The sequence below is a fragment of the Eleutherodactylus coqui genome, chromosome 9 (genome assembly GCF_035609145.1).
Source record: "Eleutherodactylus coqui strain aEleCoq1 chromosome 9, aEleCoq1.hap1, whole genome shotgun sequence".
NCBI classification, from domain to species: Eukaryota; Metazoa; Chordata; class Amphibia; order Anura; family Eleutherodactylidae; genus Eleutherodactylus; species Eleutherodactylus coqui.
In genome coordinates, this window is record NC_089845.1 from 105,598,642 (window position 1) to 105,624,775 (window position 26,134).

A 26,134-nucleotide genomic window follows, 5' to 3' on the forward strand; every position below is an offset into this window, starting at 1 on the left:
CACTAGTAGTATTCAGCGTACCTGACTAGTTATGTACTAGTTATGCCTGCCGTTCCATTCAGTGTCCTCCTCACCGCACCCCCAGGCAGGAGGGGGAGACACAGGGACTCCGTTCCCAGCGGCGAGACCTTTACTGATCAGGCTCCTATGGATAGGTGATGAAGTTTATTTTGGGGATCCCCCTTTAATTTACACAAGAGATCATCTTCTGATGACATTCCCTTTAAGGCTGGCTGTCCAGGGCATCACGACTGTTTGAAAGAGGACTGGTCATACTGATTAAGTGCCGTTTCCGTTAATTTTGGAATAAACTGACGGAGTGTTACTAGTTGGGAATCCGTCCCTACAAACGTGCGGTCAGCGCTGCGGACAAGAGGAACCGTAACGCCTACCTCTCCCGTTGACTCACAAGAGTAATGTTACACGTACCAGAACTGGCCGCGGGAAAATTGTAGAACAAGTAATGTGGGTGAGATTAAGAAATCCCATCTACACGGCATCGCAATGGGATTTATAGCGGGGTTTCTACAAATGTAGGATGCCAATTGGTGCGCCACATTTTCAGCGTAGATTTCGTCTCTCCCAATAAGGGGGTGAAGTCTGCTGCAAAATCAACATGTTTGTGTAAATTTTGCAGATTTGCTGAACATTTCACTTCAATTATGGGGGTTAAAGTTGTGACAAATCTGCGCGATTGGCTGAGGATTCCTCAGTGGCAGAAAATCCGCAATAAATCCACCATCTGTGAACATAACCAGAGAGAAGCAGACCGAGCAACCATTCCGGATGGAAGGAGACCCCTATGATGCATTAAAAGCCAGCCGTCGGCCATGTGTAATGTATGCAAGTGAGCAGTCAGGAGTGCGCGGTTGTTACTCGGTCTGCGTACTACATGGTTAGTCATTTATGTACAGTACATGGCCGATATCCAATATCACACCTCCTCTGCATTGAGCCGTTAACTGCAGGCTGAATACTAATTGAAAAGCGGTTCCCCAAGATTAGGGGAAAGAAAATTCCCCAGAAATGGCCTATAAACAAGAGTGGTGCCATTTCTTGATAGAAAGCAGAGCCTTTAGTGCTGAACTCAGGCAGCCTTTAGTCTATGTTCACGTTGCAGAATGCTGCAGGTTTTCACACCGGTGCGCTGCAGCTGCACTCATGATCACGGGCGGTCCTGGGGAGATATTAGTTTTGTGGGATAACTCCCTTCAAAAAGGAGTTAGCCAACTCCCCTCCCCCCCCCCCCCCCCCCCCCCTTTAAATAGGAATCTGTCCCCTGGGCGACGGCGCCCGAACCCCAGACAGGTGCGACGATTGCCCCAGTGTATGTGTTATTCTGAAACACTGCAGTTTCAAATTAAGGCTTCATGTCCACGGCATGCGTGGATTTCGACAGCGGAAGAACTGCGAGTCAGTGTGGAAATGATTCTTAAATGCTTGCTGGCGATCGCAGATCGTTTTTTCCCCTCGCGCAGATTTACTGCGGATTGTCCACGCAGGGGGGGTGGGGGGGGGAAATGCAAGCCCAAAGTGCCTGCCTTCCCCTCCTCCCTGCTTGGTCCCCAAGCAACCAGAGAGGTATTTGCCTACAAGTCCACAACTGAATTGTAGATCGCTCACTTCCATGAAGATGAAAGAAGTCAGTATGCACGGAATCCACGCTAAAATGGAGCATGCTGCGATTTCTTTTCCGCGCACAGAATCCGCAAATCAAATCCACATGTCTCAATTGAGGTGCGAACTGCACGAACTGCTGATCTTCCATGCGGATTCCGCAAATCAAATCTGTCCACGAACATTGGGCCTAAGGGTTCATGTCTACGGCCGCGGCCGGCCTCCCTGTTTACGTGTCTGGGTCTGTACTGCAAATGTGTACGAACGCGCCGGCACACATGCACAGTACTTTTTTTTACTCCAGCATTCCTGTGGAATCCGGGGCCCATCCTCAATGTTAACGGACAGGCTGCGGATAAGACAGCTTTCATTGACTTCAATGGAAAAAGTCAATGCGAGAACCACACTAAAATAGAGCATGCTGCGATTTGTTTTCCGTATGCGGAATCCGGAAAACAAATCCGCATGTGGAAACTAAAGATGCCCATGATTCCCTACGGGCGGCTTGAACTGCAGATTCCATATTTGGGCCTAAAACACATTATGAAGTTTAACTCGCAATGGAGCTCAACTCACAGACGAGCCTCTCTCTCCGCCCGCAACGTGTTACCCGTCAGCTCCCTCCTATAAACGAGAGGAGAGCCGTCAGCCACCACGCTGCCTACGGGCACTTCCCTCACTTTGCGCTCTGTCTTCAGGGCACCAATATATTTGGTGGCGCTCACCCTAAAGCCCCATTTAGACGGGACAAATGTTGGGCAAGCGGTGCCCGACACTCGCCCCTGCACATACATGCTCCCCTGTTCCTGTACGGGAGCTTCTATCGCTGGCTCACAGCGGAGCAGATTTCAGTTCTAGCTTCCCCCGCCCCTCTCCATTCAGTTAATATAGTGGCCATTCAATACTGAACGACTGCTATTTACACTGCACTCTCATTGTTAAACTCATCGTTTATGCAGCATAAACGATGGACGATGAGTTTAACTATGACAGTGCAGTATAAATAGCAGCCGTTCAGTATTGAACAGCCACTATATTAACTGAATGGAGAGGGGCGGGAGAAGCGAGAACTAAAATCCTGGTTTAGACAACGGATTATTGCTCAAAAAAATCTTTTGAGCAATAATCGTTGTGCGCTTTTACAGCGCTCCGAGCGGGGGATACAGAAGACAAGCAGGGCCGTTTGTCTTCTGCATCCAGCAGTTCTCCGCACGGAGCGCCCGGCTGTAATACAGCCGAGCGCTCTGAGCGGTGGATGCAGAAGACAAGCAGGGGCGCCTGTCTTCTGCATCCAGCTGTCCCTCGCTTGGAGCACCCAGCTGTTATACAGCCGAGTGCTCTGAACGGATAATGCAGAAAACAACCGTAGCTGCTTGTCTTCTGCATCCAGCTGTTCTCTGCTCAGAAAGCCCGGCTGTTATACAGCTGAGCGTTCCGAGCGGGGAATGCAGAACACAGCTGGACCGCTGTGTTCTTCATACCTTGGCTGTATCCCGCTGTGAATTCCTGATAACTGATCACTGATCTTTCAGCATGCTAAAAGGGCCTTAAATGGGGCTTTAGGCTACCCTTCCTGACTACCAGACAATGGGATTCTTCACCTTCCAAACAAAGCACATGAGCACATCATTTAACCCGTTGGTGCCTTACATTGTAATACACGTGGACTATGCAGCTTCTACTATTACAGAGGTGAACAGCTCTGCCGAACCAACTATGGAAGAATATAGCTAACCATACTTTCAAATGGCACTCAGTATATAGTGCATGTAAAAAAACAAAAAAACTACAGAAGTGGAGCCCACTATAGTACTAGTATTAACAGCCAACACACAAGCATCTGAGACGGCTCCATTAATACGAGGGGAACAAAGCGTGAGCCTATATTTAGAGGCGTGTAATTTATTTTCCTAATCTGGCAGTTGAGAATAGAAGCCGCACTTAGCGGATGACTCATTATGCTGCATAACTAGATCACACAGACGGGACAGGAACTCCTGATTTTTAGCTGACGAGCGTTTCTAGCCCATTTGTATTGTCCAACAGATCCCTACTGGATATAACCCATACAGAGGAACCCTCCTCGTCCAACAGATCCCTACTGGATATAACCCATACAAAGGAACCCTCCTCGTCCAACAGATCCCTCCTGTATATAACCCGCACAAAGGAACCCTTCCCTCACAAAGGGATCACTACGGCAAAACTAACAATAGCTTTACAATTATGGATCACTACGATTAAAGCAATACCAAAAACGTATGGATTTTTTGTTGTGCCAATTTTAAAAAGCAAAATATCTTTGTAAAAAGTTTAACTTTTCTGCCACAAAAACTTAATTTTCCTTTCAACAGTTGAGAGCTTGCATTTTTTGTGGGACATCTTGTAGTTTCATATGGTACATACAAATTTTTGATGACTTAATTTTTTTCTTGAAGGCTACAGGCACAAAAAAAAATAATTTTTTTTAAAAACTAAATTCTTGCAGTACATCCCCTCCCCCCCCCCCCCCCCCCTTCCCCGGACGACATTCAATGTAGGGAAACGTCATTACTTTGACAGATCAGATTTCTATAAATGCAAATATGTTTACAGCAATCTTTGTTTAGATTTTTTTAATTGTAAATATGATAAGCCAGACTTAAGGCCGCCTGCAGACGGCCGGGTCGGCCCCGGCAGCAAGAATTCTCGCAGCGGGACCCGACCCGAGCGCCTGCAGAGAGCAGCATGTACTCACTCGCGCTCCGCAGCTTCGGCTGCAGGCGCATGCGCAGACTGGAGCCGGCGGCGGGTGAATGCCGCACAGAACTAGAACATGCCGCGGTTTGTTTGCCGCGCGAGATTTCGCGCGGCCGTCTGTATACGATTGCGTTTGTAAACGCAATCCTATGCAGGCTTCAAACTGCGGAAATCCCGCCGGTCTGCAGGCGGCCTTAAAGAAAAAAAAAATGTACTGTTTTCTAATAATTAAATAACACATCTTGTTTCGCTTTTTTTTTTTTTTTCGAAGACTTGAACTTGTGATTGTTTGATTGCTCATAAGAGTATAATGCAAAGAGATCTCTCTCCCCCCGTCGCCCCCCTGAGCCTACTCGGACCAGTAAGCAGCGACGCTCCCTCGAGTAACTGCTGTATCCAAGTGTGCTCGTTCATCTGTAGTATTATACCAAAAACAATTACTACCTACCAACCGAATAGGTGATAAATGTTTGATTGCAGGGTATCTGACTGCTGTATTAGTAGAACGGCGCACCCCAAGGCCCTCGGAAGAATAAACCATAGGTCTGTATACATGAGGTGAACCGGAGCCATGCGTTCACTTCTGTGGGACTCTGGGAAATAGCCATGCACAGAACTCAGCCCTTGCCATAGGCTGTGAATAGAACGGTGCTCATGCACACATGGATTCCATCAGTCAGACCCCAAGCAATCACACATCACCTATCCTATTGATAGGATACACATGTTTTTAGTGGGATAACCCTTTTAAAGTCCTTGTTCCTACAACTGAGAAGTACCAGGTGGGGTGTCCGGCTGTCAGGCACAGTCACAAACCCTAGAAGTCAGAAGCAGTCTACTTCCACTTCTGCAAACTGCATAGAGATCAAAGAGTTCCAAGTAGTCTTGTCATTTAGGACTAATATATACTGATCATTAAAAGGTTAAAAAAAATGAATCCACGTCATCCTGGCGATGTGCACCGCTGAAACGTACTGCAAAACAAATCTAACACCAAAATGCAAAACAGTGACGTTAGCTGCCGCTCCCTTACCCTACGCATGGCTTCCTCCTCTTCCTGACGCTTCTCGTAATGTGCAAAGTCATCAAAGATAGAGGTTGTATGCTTGAAAGTCGCAATTATTTTAAGGACTTGCTTGGCTTTTTCTAGGGGTACCTCTTGAGTGTCCCTTGAGTTGGTAACAGGCTTATTATCGTTGTTTTCCAAACGAATGTGTCGCAGTTGGTTATTAGGAACGTCTTTGACGAAGACCCATTTGACTTCGAACTTTCCCTTCCACTTGTCTTGAGACCAGACTCCAGCATAGGCATTATAGTCTACAACAGACTTCATCTCCGCAACGCCACAAAAATGGCCACTCCCGTTGACGCTGAAGAGTAAATAAAGTGGACCTTTACCATTCAAGGATCGGTACGCAGCATCCAAACGCTTATTGCCATGTTCAGTACTGCACCAGATTGAGTACTTGATAGAACGGTGAATATCGTCCTCCGAGTAACTTTTGATTATAAATACGCGCCCATTTTTCAGACTCCAATCAAAGTCTTTGGGATTATAGTTGTTTATGGCCTTCAATTTCTCCAGTACGGGGTGAACCTCAACACCGGGTGAAGAGCTAATGGGCACAACACCTAAGCTAAAGTTCTCATTGCCAGCTAGGTTGTTCTGATTGAAGCCTACGCCCCGGTTCCTCGGTGCCACCCAGCGGTTCTGGAGCTGCTGCTGCACCTGGTGCGTCGGGGCCTGCTGCTGAGGTCCTTGTTGCTGCTGTGGCGGTTGCTGAAGCTGCTGTTGAGGCAGTTGGTTTTGCACCATGGGTAGAGGTTGAGTTAATGGCTGAGGCTGCTGAATTACAGGCTGAGGAGGCAGAACGGGCTGAACAAGAGGAGTCTTTACCACGGCCCCTTTGTCATCCCAAGTTCCAATATTGATGTTGTGTTTTATAGGCGGTGGAGGAACTGCAGAGCTACCAATACTCATATTGCCCTTCGGTTTAAGTTTAGGCTGAGGTTTTGCTGGCTTTCGAGCAATGGCAGCCCAAGAGGTTGGTTTAGGAGCTGAACTGCTAACTGGAGGCACGCTATTTGCGGCTATACTAGTCATTCCTGCACTAGTCAAGGCTGAACCGACGGTTTTCGTTACAGCAGCAGTCATGTCCCCGCCAATTTTCAGTCCCGTCATTCCTTGCTCGATGCTGTTAATCCCTGGCACCTTGCTTAACGTATCGCTGCCAAAACCAGCTTGCCCATCAGCAATGGCTCTCCCAAGGGAACTAGGTGGGTATCCGTAGCTGCTGCTATAGGCAGAACTTTGAGCTGATTGTCCCTGAGATCCACTTGTCCCCCATGTGGAGAAATCTGCATTCCCAGGAAAAAAGTTAAACCCATGCTGGCTTAAGAAAGGAGGAGTGTTCCCCAAAGCGCCAGGCTGGCTAAACACTCCATCTGGTATGTAGTGGTGTTCCCCATTGCTCATCTGTCCATACAAGTACGACATTGGTGGGTCTCCAGCAGTTGACCATGCTGCCTCACCAAGGGAGTAAGGAAATCCAATGGATGGAGCATAATAACTAGGCATGTAAGGGTCTGACATTGGTGGATAGCTATTACTCTGTAACAAATAAAGAAGATGAACTTCAGCAGACAAGATAAGGTCATGGTGAAAGATTTTACATAGAGCTTACATAAAAGAAAGCTGCCACTTCTACAAAGCCCAGTTCTCATCTAAGGATGCTTTTATACAGGACGTTCATACTTAGAAGTCAGACTGAGCCGAGCTCTCAAGTTGAAGGGTTAATCCATGCCGGGCTCTCCGTGCCCGCAGTTTATAGAGATGGGGCTGTCACTCTTGATGCTGCGGGCAGGGTAGTCCGGCACCACTCCCCTCTTATTCAGAGCTCCGCGTCAAACTTTCAAGTGTGAATAAAACATCCAAGGGGGCTGAATGGGCATATCCGTCCCAGGGTCAGGCTGCCTGTGGCTCGAGCAGCATGAAACTGGTGACAGGTTCACTTTAAATAAACTTTTGTATGATTTTTCTTGGCATTTAAAAATAAACAAAAACATAGCTTTACATTTCCTATTGCCAAAACGGTAAAATCAGAGGCATGATATACTTTTTTTTTGTGTGGCATCAAAAACAACACAGATGTTAAGCAGAATACACGTAGACATAAATATGCACTTTGGGGCTACGTAGTATGAATTATAGCCTACCAGTATGTCAAGCACTATGTTTTATAGACCTTTTGCATTAATGTATACACTCAACTGATGCCCCTAAGCTTTTCTCATACTAGCTAGGAGATAGGAGACTACAACCAATGGACATCATTGTTATTAGAGCTGGTTGCCAGAATAGGACATGCTGCACTTTCTTCACCCATACCAGTGGCCCATGTGCAAAATCTTATGTCGGAATAGTTATTGGCTATTATGCAGTCTTGTGCCGTCCATGTCAGGTCTGTTGAAAGCTGGCCTGAATACACGATTGTGCGAATAACTCCCAAGGATAATGCAATTAAATGGAAATACCCGAATGTATAAGTTAAGGGGGAAATGCTTTTAGATAAGTGCCTATAGCTCTATGTTCTGACATGGTACAAGACCATATATAATTGGCTCTATTTAAATCCTCTTTTGCTAAACTGAGCCCCAATTCAGGGGGGACTAAAACCGCTTTTCTGTGCAAGATCTGAGAGAACGGGTTGTCTTTTCTACCCGTGGTTGTAAAACAATCCAAGCAAGTTTTTCTGAACAAGTGAACGGGGTTATAAGCCCCCTCCATTTACATGGACTGGAGGCAGAATATTAGTGAATTGGAAGAATAAGCCCTAACAGTCTGTACTCTACATTTTACACTTCTTTAGGCTTTAAATATATAAAGCAAATGCCAAATATAATAAAGCGGTTTAACAATCCATCGCCTCCTATCTGACTGAATAAAGTGCTCGGCGCACTGGCCAATATATAATAGACTGACTTTGTGTGGGCCACTCTTCCACCAGATGGTTCCTTTCAGCCGAGGCATTAATTATTCATCGCATTTCAAAAGTCAACAGAAAGTACAATTGTTTTTCACACAAGTAAACAGTGAATGATCTCCTTGTTAGTCAGTAACTTGACACGCACTTTCTTAGCTCTGCAAACTAGCTGACAAGAAGGTGCAGCCCATTATTGTATTAGCACATTGCATCATGTTCTGAAAAGAAGGCAAGGTCATGATTGAGAAACAATTGCTAATACAAGGATTTCGGTCTGTACTTTTCTGTAAACCAGATCTGAGCAAGCAGCTGGATACGGCAATGGTAGTGTGCCATCAGGGAAGAGAAGAATCGTGGACACATCCTGATACTTCAGGTTAACCTACCTGATTAGTCTGGCTGGTTAGATATGGCTCAAAGTCGTCATCGTTTACTGCATCCTTCTGATGCATTGAACCGTTCTGTACTGCAACTAAACAGAAAACATTGTTGTTTGTTACAATGTAATAGTCCGTATAAACATCTAGAAATAACAGGCGCAACACAAATGAATTAGACACAGGATAACTTGCCGATTGGTGGAAGTTCGACTGCCCGGACGTCCCCACCACGATCTACATGAAGCGCTCCTGGCACGTCCCTAAATTTTGGCTGCACATGCACAGCATTGACTTCAATAGGAACTGCAGGAGAGAACAGAATTCAAGCACTCGGCAATCTCCAGCAGCCCCATTCACTTCAATGGGACTGCCAGCAAGTGCCGAATACATGAATTCAGCGCTCTCCAGCGATCACTGTGAAATTAATAGCGAAGTGGTACAACCACTACTGCCAAAGTTTCAAGATATGCAAGGGGCAAATTCACTAGTTTGCTGGTGTCCAGGCAGTGAGACCCCCATTAATAAGTTATCTCCAATCATGTAGATAAAGGGTTATTCCCATCTGGGCAAGTTATCTTCTATGTTGGTTGTTTGCTTTTGTGCTGCTCAATTACATAATAGGAAGCAGAATGTTAATCCCTTACATATAAAAAGCAGGAAGCTTGGAGGCCAGTTGTATCTTTTCGAAAACATACCAAGTAAAAGGAATTGGAATTTCCCCACCACCAATCAGCAGTTCCCCAGTACAGAGCCGGAAGCAGATTGCTCCATTCACTTGGCAGCAGGCCAGGTCTGTACTGCAGGGACTGATCCCCACTGAATTCTTGAGGGAAGGCCATCAATAGTTCAAAGCTAAACAACCCCTTTAAACATGTAATTGCAATAGGAGAATTTATTATGGTTAAATGGGTTATCGAGTTGTAAACCATCAATGGCCTATCCTCAGGATAGGTCATCAATGGTAGATTTGTGGGGGTCTGTCAATCAGCAGTTTGCTATGCTGGAATATTTGCTTCCTACAGCAACCAGCTGGGTGCACAAGGACAGCGGCGCAAGGAACTTCTGATTGGCTGGGGTCCCTGGCGGCAAACCCTTTTCTAGTTTAATATTGACTAATCCGGAGGATAGTCCAATAAAAAAATTTACAACCCCTTTAAAAATTTGCAATTTCAGTTTTTCAGTTTCAGTAGCGTTTAGAACACAATTGGGGAGAAAAACATAAAAAAAAAAAGAAGCCGATCTGTTAAAATTAAACAGCAGTTGTCATGACCTCAGGTCTGAGGAGCCGGAAAAATAGCTTTGCAGCCGCGGCCCCATCAGATTTGACCGAGATGAGCAGTGGAGACCATCTAGTTGATAGTTGCAAAGCATTGGGAGCCAAAACTAAAAGGGCTCCATATGGAGGGGGCAAGTAGAGAGTGAAGTAAAGATGCAATAGACTCAGTGGGGCCTCTCCTGGCAAAGCTATGCCCTCACTAAGGCAGCATAAGGTGGTGACAGACAGGCTGATTTTAGAGTAGTATGTTATATGTCCGTGTTGTGTAGATTTTGAAAAATCTTTTTGCCCAGTAGTGCAGCTCAATCCCATTCATTTTAATTGAGTTGAACTGCAGTACCAGTCACATCCACTCCAGAAAGTACGGTGCTGTGTCTGACAGACAATAAAGAGGATGCGGCACTTTGAAGAGGCTGTGCTACTCCAGAAACAGTTGATGGAGTTTCCAACACTGAGATCTGTGAATGGCTACAGTAGACTGTGATGTCCCATATGCAGGCTAATTGCAGCTGTGATTATGGAGATACGGGACTATACATTTGTAGGGCCAGGAGAGGCGAATAAAGTCTCTTTTTCTTTTTAATTCCTGCTTCCCATAGATAAATATAAGTAAAGCCTCACAACCCCTTTAGGTTGCATTTACACCGCCGAGATTGTTACACTGGAGATTCTCAGACGTAACTGGCATCACACGGGCACCCCGTTCCTGTAACGTGCTATGTGGGACACAGTGTAAGTCCTATTCTCGTGCAACACTCGCATGAAAATACAGCATGCTGCAATTTTTGGATTTCACTCTATTACAGCGAGTGTAACGTCAGTGGTGTAAATTAACCCATTGAAAATATGGTTAATAAAAATAATGGGTTAATAACGCATGAGTTCTGTGCGTCTTGCAATCAGAGTATGCGCGCATCATTCTCAGCCGTGTACATACAGCCTTAAATGTTACAAAAAAATTTGTGCAAAACTGTACCGTTAAATGGGAAGGCCGTTGGGCACTTAAAGGGGTTGTCCCGCGCCTAAACCTTTTTTTTTTTTTTTATTCAATAGGCCCCCCGTTCGGCGCGAGACAAACCCGATGCATGTGTTAAAAAAAAAAAACGTTTAGTACTTACCCGAATCCCCGCGCTGCGGCGACTTCTTACTTACCTTACTAAGATGGCCGCCGGGATCTTCACCCACGATGCACCGCGGGTCTTCTCCCATGGTGCACCGTGGGCTCTGTGCGGTCCATTGCCGATTCCAGCCTCCTGATTGGCTGGAATCGGCACACGTGACGGGGCGGAGCTACGAGGACCAGCTCTCCGGCACGAGCGGCCCCATTCACCAGGGAGAAGACCGGACTGCGCAAGCACGTCTAATCGGACGATTAGACGCTGAAATTAGACGGCACCATGGCGACGGGGACGCCAGCAACGGAGCAGGTAAGTGAATAACTTCTGTATGGCTCATAATTAATGCACAATGTACATTACAAAGTGCATTAATATGGCCATACAGAAGTGTATACCCCCACTTGCTTTCGCGGCACAACCCCTTTAAAGGGGTTGTCCCGCGAAAGCAAGTGGGGCCAATTTGTTTTCTGAACGACTGCCTGTTCATAGTGAATTGGGGCGGGTGGCTGGATGAGATTTCTGGCGCACCCTGCCTCCATTCACTGGATGACCATGACTCTTGTGTGATAGTCGTTGAGACGGTTGTCCGATGCTTAAAGGGGTTGTCCCGCGAAAGCAAGTGGGCTTAAGCACTTCTGTATGGCCATAATAATGCACTTTGTAATATACATCGTGCATTAAATATTGGCCATACAGAAGTTATACACTTACCCCCTCCGATGCTGGCGTCCCCGTCTCCATGGCGCCGACCGAAGCCTTCTTCTGCCTGGATTAGACGCGCTTGCGCAGTCTGCCCTCTTCTGTCCGGCTCCAGCGTGCTCGTGCATGCGCAGAAGACCTGTGCGGCGCAAGCACGCCGGAGCGGCCCCTTCAGCGCAAGCGCGTCTAATCCAGGCAGAAGAAGGCTTCGGTCGGCGCCATGGAGACGGGGACGCCAGCACCGGAGGGGGTAAGTGTATAACTTCTGTATGGCCAATATTTAATGCACGATGTATATTACAAAGTGCATTAATATGGCCATACAGAAGAGCTTAACACCACTTGCTTTCGCGGGACAACCCCTTTAAGCATCGGACAACCGTCTCAACGACTATCACACAAGAGTCATGGTCATCCAGTGAATGGAGGCAGGGTGCGCCAGAAATCTCGTCCAGCCGCCCGCCCCAATTCACTATGAACAGGCAGTCGTTCAGAAAACAAATGACGGCCTGTTTATACTCAGAAGTTGTATCAGTGAGCTGAAACGAAGAACTAATGAGCGATTTCTCGATCAGTGCCCTGTCAGTTCCCACTTTTACACGACATACCTACTGGTCAAAAATCGTGTTTTAGCAATTTTACCACATGTAAAAGTACCCACAGACCAAAAATTGTGGTTAGAATTGTGTCTGTAGTCAGGACTACTGAATTCTAGCACATGCGTTCCTGTGTCTGACACTGAAAGCTATAAGAAACCTTGTGTTTCCTTCATTTGGGTTTCTAGCTAAAGGTGAAATTCTCTTGAATTGTAGATGGAACAGTAAAGCTTAATGTCCACGGGCGGAATTGAATTGCGGAATCCAGGCGGGGCATCCGTGCAGATGATCTGCAGTTCAAGCCGCCCATAGACAATCTTGAGCGTCCGCAGCTGAATTTAAGTATACGGATTTGATTTGCGGACCTTTTGGTCCAGAAAACAAATTGCAGCATGCTCCATTTTGCTGCGGGTCTTGTTCAGATGGCTTCCATTGAAGTCAATGGAAGTGGTCCGATCAGCAGCCTGCCCACAGCTGAACCGCTGATCAAGAGGGGAAAGCAGGAGAATTAAGAAAAAGAAAAAACTCTGCTGCGTATGTGCGACAGCGTATTTGCCCAAATACCGTCGCACCCTCCTACATCCGCAGTGGAGAAGATGGAAGACCCCGCACAGCCATGCAGAGGATCTGAATGGGTAAGTAATGTCCTCTTGCCGCGGGCAGGGCGCAGCAAGGTGGGCTCCCGCCCGTGGGCATGAGGCCTAACACTAGTTTTAGCATAGGACGATGGTCCAAGGCTCTTATCGCTGTCAAGTTCAGTAGAGACAGCTAGGCACTGAAGTCAGATGCCCATTTCAGATCAGAGCTCCACCGCCCAGTTTTCTTCTTCAGATTGAACCTTCTATAAGTACTGTTTACCATTACAACCCTGTTCCAGAACAAGAACCAACAAGAAAATGAGAAAGATTTCCAGCTGTGAAGCACTACAAAGAAAAAGCACAACAGTTCTACTGCAAGACCTCAAAACAGAGTTACTCACCTGGCAACTTATGTGCTACACAAGTACTCAGTAGTTCCCACCCTGAGCATGTGAGTAATACTAGTCAGCCAATGATCCCAATACACCGTGCAGTACCAGAGTCAAAGTAAGGCCCAATGTCCATGGGTGAGTTTGATTTGCGGCACCCACGTGGAAGATCTGCAATTCAAGCCGCCCTTAGGGAAGCATGGATGTACACACTTAAAGCATTTGTTTTGCGGACCTTTGGGTCCGGAAAACAAATAGCAGCATGCTCTACCCTAGTGCAGATTCCGTGCAGACAGCTTCCATTGAAGTCAATGGAAGCCATCTGTTCTGCGCCCCATCCGGAGCTGACACTGCGGACGGGAACCGGATTCCATGGGAAAGCAGGAGTGTAGGAAAAATTGGGGGGGGGGGGGAACACAAAACAAAACCCTACTGTGCATGTGCACTGGCCAGTACTTCCACACACATCCGCAGTACAGAAAAAAAGACCACAGTCAAATTCCACTGCATGCGGAATCTGACCCCCACCCACCCAGTCTATGGACTTGAGGCCTAAAATGTACCAGACAAGGTGCAGGCAATGAGGGTTATATATAGGACTGCCAGAGATGGCCAAATACATGCGCTTGGCACCTCTGGCAGTCCCATTAAAGTGTAAGGCGTGTTGGCATGCATGGTCAGCTCCATTCAAGCGTAGGACAAAGTAAGGAAAGCGGGACAAGACCGGAATTCCCATGATCAGCGACGGCCCAGTGGTGTGATTCCTACTGTTCAGACTTCTTTTATTACCTACATATATAATGCAGGGCTTTTATAGCAACCTTCCAGTTGTGGGACAAAGTGCTGGCCTGGGACAGGAGGAGGTGCTGATGGTGGAGTGGTTATATTATACTACCTGTACCCCTCTGCCGCCCCTTTGACTTGTTGGTTGTACGCCCCATTTTCAGTTGTCCAAGATAGCTGCAGAAATTTTCTAACTACCTAATGCAAACTGTGCACTGCTCTCCGATTGGCCAGTTCTAATCACATGAGCAGTTCTGGCAAATCAGAGCGCAGATATAATGCATTGGTAGTCCAACAATGCACTATGGGGATTAGGTAGTCTGAAGATTGTATTGGTCATAGTCGATGGCCTGAAAGAGGACCCTAAACAGGTGGATTGGAGGGACAGAGAACATTTGCAGGTAATATAACCTCCTCTGGTCCCAGGACAGAATTTTATCCCGAGACCGGAGGGTTGACAGATTTATTTATTTCAAAATCGGCTTTCCTTAACATAACATTAGAAATGAGCCAATACTCCTCTCTCCTGGCTCCCTGCATGTCCCACACAGCTGTGATGGATTGTTTACAGGCTGCTGTAGCCAATGACAGAGCTCAGCAATTGATGGGATACAGGCAGCAGCAGCCTGCAGACAATACGGCGGAGCTGTTGGCAGTGGAAATGTGGAGAAGTCAGTAGAGGAGAGTATTACCTTGCTTGTTATTTTAGGTTATGGGAAAGTAGATTTTACAATAAAAAAATATAGGCCTAACAACCTCTTTATATCTTTTTTCGTTGGGGGGGGGGGGGGGGGGGGTTAGGGGTGATTAAAATAAAACCCAGAAATTTCACCAGTGTTTGGGCTTGGATTCTGTGGCATGAACGGAGCAGTATAAATAACATAACTTTCCTCTCTGGATCAGCAGGATTACGGTGCTAACAAGATTACACATATTTGGTTTATATTACTTCAACACAAAACAAAACAACAATATTTTTCTGTGGCCGCAGTAGACTGGGTTCCCACACAGCGTATTCCTGGCGGAAATCTCTGCTTCAAAACCTGCGGCACGTAGCCGCGGGTTTTGGAGCGGCTTGGCCGAACGCTTTCCTGTTACAGCTGGCGCTCCCATAGAGGAGAGCATGGCCGCAACAGTAAAAAGAAAAAAAAAAAAAAGAATGGATATGCTGCAGCCGGCGAATCGGCGCCGCGATGGATTCACTGTCCCGTGTGGATGAGATTTCTGAGAGATCTTGTCCACATGGCTGGCTAGGCCCGGGATTAGCGGCCATAGGCGGACTTGCCGCGGCGAAATTCCGAACGGAATTTCCACAGCAAATCCATCCTGTGTGAAACCAGCCTTAAAAGGACAACTACATTTATTTTTCTGCAACATGGCTGTATAAAGGCTTATTTTTTTGTGGGAAAGGTACCATTTTAGGTTACAGATGACTTTTTAATCAGTTTCTTGGGAATCAGGATGAACAAAAACAACATTTATCGAGTGACAACTTTATTCTGCTGGTCGTCCAACTAGGACACCAAACTCATAGCTGCATCCCAGACCTGTAACAGTTATTTTCCATCAACAGAGCTGTGGGAGGTCCTGTTTTTTGCGGTTCGAGTTGTAGTTTTTTGCTATTTGAGGTACACACAACTTTGAGAATTTTATTTTAATACACCTGATAAGCAAAAAAAGGCAACTCTGGAATTATTGCTTTGGTATTTATTTTATTAATCCATTAACGCTACAGGACATACAGTTACATCCTGCAACGTCAGGGTATGTATAAAGGGAGACCGCAGGGCGACCTCTCTTCATACAGAGCGGGAACCAGCAGTTTATTATAGCTGACACCAGCGGGCAAAAGTTGCAAAAAAAAAAAAAAAAGCAATCAAAAAGTCATGTATTCCAACATGGTACCAGCGCAAACTACAGTGAGATTCTTAGAACTATGTTGATGGAAAAATAAAAATTAATAGCACGGGCAGAGGACGGCGGCAGAAAAGAATTAAAAAAAAAAATTAAATGTCTTTAAAAAATAAAAAAAAGTACAGAGCCAAAAAAAAACAAAAAAAAAAAAAACAACTACTATACAAATTTGGTATCGTAATCATACAGACCCACAGAATAAATTTATGTCATTTTTGTTGCAGTTTGTGCGCCGTAGAAACAAGATGCACTGAAAGATGGTGGAATTTTCTCTTTCATTTGACTCCACTTAGAATTTAAACGTTTTTCAGTACATTATATGGCACATTACATAGTAGCATTGAAAAATACAAAATGCCACCCAAAAAACATCATTCGATCACTGCCAAACTAAACTTAGCCCATTGGACCCTGGAAACAGCGTGTAATAGGCTGGGTTACAATGCAGAAAGTGGAGTTAAGTGGAAAAAAAAAAAAAAGACATTCCGCCATCTTTCGGTGCATCAAAGATATTTAATCTTTAAATTGTTTTCTGTTGCCATCTTCTGCGCGCAATAACTTATTTTTCCATTGACAGTTATGTGAGGGCTCATTTTTTTGCGAGACGTCCTGTAGTTTACGTTGTCACCATTTTGGAATAATTATGACTTTTAGATCTCTTCTTATTGTATTTTTTTCTGGGAGACAGGGTGACCAAAGAAGTGCATTTCCGGTGTGTGTTTTTTCTCTCTTTCTGACGACGTTCAACGTGTGGGGTAAGTAATGCGTCACTTTGATAGAGCGGACTTTTACAGATACGGCGAAAGCAAATATGTATTTTTGATTTAGGATTTAGATTGTTTTATTATAGATATGGCAAAAGGGGGGTGATTTAAGCTTATTACTAATTGTTAAAAAGAAAAAAAAGTTAAAAACTTTATTGATCTTATTTTTACTTATTTCTTTTAGGGACCACCACTTGCAGTGCTTTGATTGCTCCTGCAGTATGATGTAATGCTATAGCATTACATCATACTGCGATTAGGCAGGCAATCAAGCCACCCCACGTGAACGGCTTGAGAGGTATTCTGCTAAGACAGCCCTGGGCCCCCGGCTGCCATAACACCCGCACAGCTCCCTGTGATCTCACCGTTCAGAGACAGTTTAAAGGGTTAATAGTGGAGATCAGCCATGCGGCCGATTGCAGCTATTACCTGCGGGTGTCAGTTGTAATAAACAGCTGGCGCCCGCACTGTATAAAGGGAGATCGGCCCGCAGTCTCTCTTTATATACACCACGACCCAGCAGGATGTAACTGTACATCCTATAGCGGGGAGGGGGTTAAAGCCAGCTATTCAGACAAATTTGCTTTCACATGAACTAATCCGTGTTAAAGGAAGGAAGGGAGTAGACGGACGCGGAACATGATTGACATGCAACGTGCAGGGTCTGCTAGCGCTGCACAGCTCATGGACAGTAGTCCGTGCACTGTCCTATACAAGTCATGCAAGTTATACCCAAGCTTCCTGTGCGTATCTCATGTACGGACATCTGAATACAGTTTAGGCCTCTTTCACACCAGCTACTAAGTCGCCAGATTTTGTAGCAATGCAACATCGCTACAAAACGCATGTATGTGAAGCCCATGGTTTCTGATGGGTTCTTTCAGGCTACAAAACATCTCATGTGAAAGAACTCATTGGAAGCCATGGGCTTCACATACATGTGCTTTGTAGCCCATGTGACAGGGGCCTTAAGGAGGTACTGGGTACAGCTTAAGGAGGCCTATGGATACTCAACTATAAGAAAAACTGGTGCATTTCAAAAGGGAAAAGAAACGTTATTTACAATGGGAGCTTAAAAAATTTCCTTCAAGGAAGTCAAATATTAACATATCAGCCAATAATTATAGGGAGGGAGAGGTGATACATTTTGGGCATACAGATAAGGAAATAGAAGCTCTTACCTTTGTTTCCCTGCCCTTTAGGTCTCTGCAACAACGTGGAAAAAGAAAGAAAAAGGTCACTGGAATTAAATACACAGAAAATTCTTTAGAAGTGAGAACAGATGAGACAACTACACGTCATAGTTTCTACATAAATGTGTAATAACCCAGACAACGGTCCACAGGCGACAGATACATACAGTAAACATGACCAGCATGAAGCCTAGCAAGCTGAGGAGTCATGCCAGGAGCCATGTATTACTGGTCCTTCACAGCGGCCGATCTCAGGCCCATAAAGAGAATCTGTCGATGCTGACCCTCGTCTGCAGGAAGGTCAAACGCTGGCATTAATCGTTTATCCCACACACTTTCATCGTCACCAGCAGGGAGATGTGCTGCCAACAACCATGATGCCTATTTATAAAAAAAGGGGCTTAAAGGGGAATTCGGGAGACTGGGCAACATTTTCTACATTTCCCTAACGCTTCCACTTCTTGCCATTATTTCAATAGTATCTGAATCGAACTAAGTTCTGGAAACTTTTTTTTTGTCAACATGCACCACCGCTGTGTTCCAGATATCTTCAGATGTCAACATTTATTTAAAATGGCCACAAAAACTACATCTCCCAAAATGCCCCATTGTTCGTTACTGACGAATGCGCATTCACAACTGTACAACCTGTCGTTATTACAGAAATTGAAGGCACTGAGCATGTCTGTCCAGTGAAACAGTGGAGCATACAGGACACAACCATTGGGCACCAATGGAGAACTGGATTCCATTTGCAATAATCCACAACGGCTAAAGGCCCATTTAGACAACAATTATCGCTCAAAAGCAGTTTTTTGAGTGATAATCGTTGCATCTAAACGTGTGGGTAACGTGCATCGCTCATTTCTAGCCAGCTAGATATGAGCGATGAGCCTTATGGGCACCGCAAGCTGATATCTCAACATTCTTTCAGCTATAATCCCGCTGGCAGTTCTCAGTGTGATACCAGCTGAAAGAGTCGAGAACAATGCAGCTGTTTGCATATACAAAACAGCTGCACTGTTCTCGGAGCTATTGCGGCCGTATCCCGCTCCGCCTGCATAATTCTTAAATAGCTAGTTAGCTACTTAGATGATCGCTCAAAACTGTCACACAGACTGTCGTTTGAGCGATCATCGTTCCGTGTAAATGGGCCTTTAGTCTAACAGACCCCCGCTGACTTAAAACTTTCATTTTTACCAGCTATCTCTACTGCATTGTTCCTTCTACTCTGCCTGTGAGGTGCAAAGAAAATATTTTGCAGCTGAATACAAGTGTGAAGAGAACCTGAAGGCGGCCCTACCGATTCTCCTAATATGTCCGTTTTCGTAAGCAACTATATTACCCGTTAGGTCATTCTGGAGAGTCTTGGCTTATACATTTCCAAGAGGAAGAATGCAGGTCCCCAAGAAAACACAAGTCCCCATTCCCCTTGTCATTAGCACGTCTTGCACAGTCTGGATTTATTGGACAGTGCATAAGGCCACGTGCCAACAACAAGAAGAAGGGTAATGCCCAGGCCTCAAGATCTTCACAAATCTCCAGAATGAGTAACCAAGGAATTGCATAACAGAATTCTAGGAAAAGGAGCTCCTGGATTATTTTATGGGGAATCCAAGTATAAAACGCGCCAGGAAATAATCCTACGAGTGACAGCAGCGCTTCAGACACAGGCATCTATAGGACTGATAGGGCCAGTTAGCGCACAGTGGGCAACAAGCTCAATGTTCTGTTAGCCATTTTGATGTGGTTTGTGATAAGTGGGGGAACGTGAGCCTTGTCAGCAGCGTCATGTGTTGTACTGCCAACCCTGCGGTATGGGGAGGCTGCACAGCGGCCAACATTCTAACCACTCAGGCATTTAATGGAAATCTATATGTACCACAGTCACATGGCTGCCATTTTAAAAGGGGTTCTCCAGCCTTTTTTTTTTAAACAAACTCTTGCCCCAGGATATGGAATTGCATTAAAAAATTGGCTAAAAGAGGTCATTCCTCACATTTCCTACTGCAGCCAATCACTGACTTCAGTGGTAACATGCCGTTCGTGCACATGACTAAGGCAAGCGATTTGCTACATCGGTCTTGTAGGCTAGGGGTCCCCAACTCCAGTCCTCAGGGACCACCAATAGGTCATGTTTTCAGGATATCCTATGGTGAGAACACCTGTGGCAATGTCTGAGGCACCGACAATAATTACATCACCTGTGCAATACTGAGGAGATCCTGAAAACATGACTTGTTGGTGGTCCCTGAGGACTGGAGTTGGGGAACGCTGATGTAGGCGATGAACAGGATAGGACGTCTTTGCTTCCTGCTTCAGTAGGTTGAGAAGGGGACCAAGACAGCGGTATTGGATTTAGACAGTGGAAATGAGAGTAATGGCCTATTTTTTATGGCAATCCTCACCCTGGGGCAAGTTTTTGTTTGTTTTTGTAAGGTGAGAAAACCCCTTTCAGCTGCGCTTTAATGAGAAGGTTTGTCATTTAGACTTTGCAAATTGCCAAAATAGCCATTAACATTTTAGAACATGAATGGATAAAGCAGTAAGCAACCACATGATGAGGCCCGAGTTCACACCACCCAGTTCAGGAGCCGCTGACGCACATCCAACTGCGAATGTGACAGTCTGGACTTCCATGCGGTTCTTAGTAGACAATTCATCAATACTCATCATTGACATCTACACATGAAAAGCTTCTCACAACACAAGTTCATATCTAGCATCATTTGCCCCATATTAAATGGTCCTTTTACATGGGCCGAGAATCTCGTGATTCTCGTTTGGCCGACGGAAGGAGCTGGTGATGTCATCTATGAACGACAACCTGTTCACTCTGAATGAAGGCGCGCGGTGAGGAGAGATCTCTGGCACGCTCCACCTTCACTCAGTCAGCAACTATAATCATTGGGATGGCTGTTGGAACGATTAAGCACCCAACAGTCATCCCACGTAAAAGTTCCCTTATGGGCCATTTACACGGGACGATCATCAGTTAAAAATTAGTTTAAACGAACTAATTTAAGTGATAATCATGCAGTGTAAACGCACAAAAGGGAAACAAAATGCTCACTTTTCGTTCACGTTTTTAACGCCGACTTTTCGGTCAGCTTAAAAACCACCCCTGGATCACGGGCTTGTCGTTCTGTATAAACGCTCCCGAGTGAGAAACCCACGATCCAGCGGTGAAGTCTGTCAGTGTAAAGGCTCTGCACAAGCGCCGAGGACCTCAGCGCTCGTGCAGTTGACTTGTCGGCCTGTGTAAGAGGGCCATAAAGCTTCATTCACACTTGCAATTTTCTTTCGGTCAGTATTTTTAACGGTGGCTTTACATGGGACAGCCATCACCCAGATAGTCGCTAAAACGTATGGATGACCGTTTTTGTGCTTTTACACTGAACAGTTTTTGTTTAGTTTTTTTGGGTGCATACCCCCCTGCAAAGTTATGGGCTAGCTGTTAAAGGGCACCAATTGCCCGTTTAGAGCAGATGATAATTAAATCAACCAGCAACTATTTTAAGGCGAGCTGAAATGAAGCAACTAATGAATGAATTCTCGCTCATCACCTGGTTGGTGGCAGTGTTTACACAAAGCAGCTCTCGCTTACATTCATTACATCATATAGCGACTATTTGGATGATAGTCGTCCCGTGTAAAGCCACCCTAAGGCTACCTTCACACGGGCGAGCGCGATATCTGGCCGAGAAACCCAACCCGATCTCACGTGCATTTTACCCGTGGATGCAAGGTGGTTTTGATGCAAAACCGCCTCACATCACTTCTCTGAAATTACGATCCTCCGGCGCTTGTTTCACGCACGAAGCATCGGCAAGTGTTTCTCATTGATTTCATTGGGAGACATCACATCGCACGGCATGCAATATGTTTGAGTGTCCCATTGAAAACAATGGGCAATGCGTTTCACGGTAAGCAAAAAAAAAAAAAAAATGATAGGATAAGGAACCCCCCCAACAAAATAAAATAGCTTATGTGTCTGACCCCATTAAAAAGAATGGCGTTCATATTCATGCAAGTCTTGTGCATCTCGCAACGCAGAAAACTTGCGCAAGATTCACACTCGTGTGTGTGTGTGTAGCCTCAGTCAAGACTAGGAGTGACATAAAACAGAGAAACTACAATGGAAAGTTTTCTACCGCATGGTATTACTGAGCCGTTCCTGGCTGTGGCTAAAAACACTAAATACATAATACTGACCAAAATCTGCAAGTGTGAATTCATTTCACAATCCGGGATACTTCAGCAACAAAAGTGGACGATTCCGCTCATGGAGGTTTCAGCTGGGACCACCACTGATTTCAAGATTGAAGGGGTTTGCAGCAGTCACTATATTGTGCATGAAAAAAAAAGGATGTAATTGAAATAAAAGGCTTTGGAGAGGCAGAATTAAGGAAACGTTAATAAGCCTTAAAGAATTTCTCAGTACCACTTGGTCTCTCATTTTGATAACCGAGGACAGACCCAACTTACGGATATTCACGCCTACCATCTTTTGAGAGGTTTCTATAATATTAGAAGTTAAAGCTGTTTTCCAGAACACCCCGGGGGTCGGAGCAGAAGCTGCTGCTCCAACCCCTGGGTAGTGACCGCCACTCGTAATTGTAGGTGCATCTATGAAAGTCCAGCCATTGCCCGCGGTCACTGAACATGTGTGGCCAGTTTGAACAACCCTAGTAGCCAATATGGACCAAAAAGTGTATTGCTGCTTCTGTGAATCTATTGCTCCCTAGGCGATTGCTCGTTCAACAGTTGTCCAACCTGCTTCTATCCAGTGTGTATGACCACCTATAGAGTAACGTGTCAGCTAAAGAAAACCTAATGTCATCACTTACCTCCAAAAAGAATCTGTTCAACCTAGAGGATCCTTGTTTTGCTCTACCTCACTGTCCATATATGTTTAATGGGATTGTCCGGGACTTATTTATGACCTATCCTCACGGCCGATTTGGACGCAGATCTGCAGATTTCACCCTTTCAATGGAGATGAAACCTGCCGTGGATCCGCACCAAAAGCGGAAGCACCTTTCAAAATTATCCCCCATCCACAGGGTAGGATAACTTTATAATCAGTGGAGGTCTGACTGTTGGGCCCCACCCCCCGATCCCGACAGGCTCTGCATGAATGGAAAGGACATGAGCCTCGTTGCTCCATTCATTTCAATGAGTGTCGGAGCGCACCGAGCCACCGTAATTTGCAATACATACAGGTGAACTGCCACGCCATTCATTTCAATGACGGCGCCAGAGATTGCCAAGCGCCTGTACTTGGCAGTTTCTGGCATTGTTGCTGAAATAAATAGAATGCTGATGTTCATGTGTGTCCTCTGCTCCATTCATTGGGGGACCGCCAGGACCCCCATTCTTGGGATCAATGCAATCCTAGTGGTTTGACTCCTACCAATTAAAGTTATTCCCTAGCCTGTGGATAGAAGGTAACTTTATGACCGCATGCACACGGCAGAGCCAGATTCCACATCCGGCCCCGGCAGCGGTGGCAGCAGCGGGTGCCGCGTGTACCTGTTATCTTGGATCCTCTGTACTGCTGATGGTCTGCACAGCTTCTATTGACTTCAATGGAGGCCGTCCATGCGGACACCGCAGAAAAGTGGAACATGCTGTGATTTTTCATCTGCGAGTGGAAACTGCAATTGGTTTCCGCTCATGTGCGTGAAGAATCACTTTTCCATAGCATGCTATGGGAAGTATTTGCTGCGGATTCCGCAATTCAAATCCACCATGCAGTCAGTCATCTTGGTACAACCCCTCCCTCTAACTGCAGTGGACCCACCATACCTATGTATTTCAAGGTCAAGTCTACATTCAGTGGGCAGTGTATGGGTGGGCACAGCTTCCCCTTGCTGACAACAGATCAGCATGCCAGCTTTAGGTTTGAAAAAAAAAAAAAAAAGTTCTCTTTATAAGACAGCCCCTATTTAGAGTTGCACACAATATTCCGTTTAACTACCCCGGGACTCAAACCTGACTATTCAGCGGCCAGACAATTCTTTCAGAGACGTCACAGAATTTAAAAGGTAACAGCAATTTTACACGGCCAATGACCTGGCCCAAACGTTCCTGCAAAAATCTGTTCACCCAACAGTTGGGCTTGGGAAAAGACCAACAATCAGCCAACAAGCGAGCAAGTGCTCATTCTTTAGCTGATCAGTTTTAGTGATCATAAAAACCATTCGCCACTTGGCTATACATCCCTCCATGGGAATGGGGAAATAAATAACTGGCCTATGGGGCACGGGACAGTAATTATAATCATTCACGCCCATATGTCGCTTCTCAGCCTGTGTGCAAGAAACATGAAATGAGCGCTGATTGACACACATTGCAATTGGCAGTTCTTAAGATTGGACCAAAAGCTTGGCTGGGCTAGAAGGAGCATAAGGCTCTGACGATCATCTCCAGATGTGACGGCCGCTCGGTGCCCGTGTTCCATTCCGCTCTAGTTTGGCTCATACAGGTAAGGACACAATGATATCAAGTGATGTAATGACCAAAACTAACTTTTTTCCAAGTCCAAAAAAACCTGAACATTCTACTCAATAGATTAAGGCCTCATGTCCACGGGGAAAATCGGGCCCGCTACGGATTCTACATGTAGAATCTGCAGCGGGTCCCTCCTGCCCCGCGGACATGAGGGCTGAAAATACAAATAAATGAGAATAAACTCACCTCCCATCCGCTCCGTTTCTTCTCTTCGCGGCGGCGTCATCTTCTCTCGTCGCGGCCGGATCTTCATTCTTCGGCTCGGCGGATGTGCATGATGACGTCGGTGACGTGCCCCGCGCATGCGCCGGGCCGAAGCAAAATGATCCGGCCGCGACTGAGAGAAGATGGCGCGGCGCCGAAGAGAAGAACCGGAGCGTGTAAGTAAAATATGATTTTTGTGTCCCGCGGATCCGGACGGCTTCCATAGGCTTCAATAAGAAGCCCGCGGGAGCCGTCCCCGCGGGAGACCCGCATGAAAATGGAGCATGGTCCAGATTTTTTCATGCTCCATTTTTTTTTAAATCACTTTTATTGACGATCCGCGGGTATTTATCTACCCGCGGGTGGTCAATGCATCCCTATGGGGTGCGGATCCGCGCGCGGGAGAAGAGTTAAAATCCGCTGCGGATTTTAATTCTTAATTTTCCCCGTGGACATGAGGCCTAAAAGAAGGAAAAAAAAAAGCTATCCGTTTTACTTTTATTTTTGTAAATACGCTAGTGCGAACTGCGCTGTAATCGCTGGGATTTAACACATTTCTGTGCTGAAGAGGCGATAATGCTGGACCTCACGCATCCGATATCGCTTTATGGAGGGTTATTGCACATTTCAGGGCAGGATGCTTTTTTTAAACCTGAGACCAAGCAGCAAAGCGGATGAGATTTGCAAAAATCTCTTTCACACGCTGCCAGCAGGCCGTTGCACAGAAACTGACGTGCGGCGCGGCATGTCAGCTGTACCGCCATCTCCGCTGCAGACTTCTCTATAATAGCAGGCTTCACTCCTACTGCAATGGCTCCTCTCTGCGCTTAGCGCCGCATGTGTAGCCCTGACCGCAGCGAGGAGTCATAATGATTGGCAGCACTCACACCGGTTTTGATGGGAGTGAAACAGACTATTCCAGTTCCTGCGGTCATCGGGACACTGGCCTGGAGGATCAGCTGATCGGCAGGGATCCTAAGCGCTAGACCCCCGCTGATCAGTAGGGGGCACCCCTTCAGCCTACAGGTGTGCCGTGTAGGAGCAGGGATTACAGGGTGCGCCCCGCGAATGGAACGCAGCAGCCGTGACGGAGGGGAAGTACTGGCCATCTGTAGTGTGACTGACGAAGCGTACAGAGATGATGGGGATAGTAGTAGATGGACAGCTTCCGCACCAAGATTTATGGCCCCAGAGCGTACATAGATCACAACGGGGCTCGGCGCTACCCGACGGGGCTCGGCGCTAGGGATGGAGCCGGCGCTACCCGACGGGGCTCGGCGCTAGGGATGGAGCCGGCGCTACCCGACGGGGCTCGGCGCTAGGGATGGAGCCGGCGCTCGGCGCTAGGGATGGAGCCGGCGCTAGGGATGGAGCCGGCGCTAGGG

General features: G+C 46.2%; 1 protein-coding gene across 3 annotated transcripts in view; it reads right to left on the reverse strand.

Annotated features, from left to right (window-relative positions):
* Positions 1-26,134, reverse strand: part of YTHDF3 (YTH N6-methyladenosine RNA binding protein F3) — a 39,299-nt gene that overhangs the window by 8,923 nt on the left and 4,242 nt on the right. The window contains exons 2-5 of one of the 3 annotated variants that reach the window (XM_066578280.1): positions 22,245-22,373; positions 18,018-18,042; positions 8,726-8,811; positions 5,390-6,967 (exon numbers count right to left, since the gene is read on the reverse strand). In XM_066578280.1, coding sequence (XP_066434377.1) covers positions 5,390-6,967; positions 8,726-8,811; positions 18,018-18,042; positions 22,245-22,268 — 1,713 coding nt within the window. In that variant the 5' untranslated portion in view covers positions 22,269-22,373. Of the gene's footprint in view, positions 1-5,389; positions 6,968-8,725; positions 8,812-18,017; positions 18,077-22,244; positions 22,376-26,134 lie in introns of those variants that run through there. The other 2 variants (XM_066578282.1, XM_066578281.1) reach the window with 2 other exon arrangements.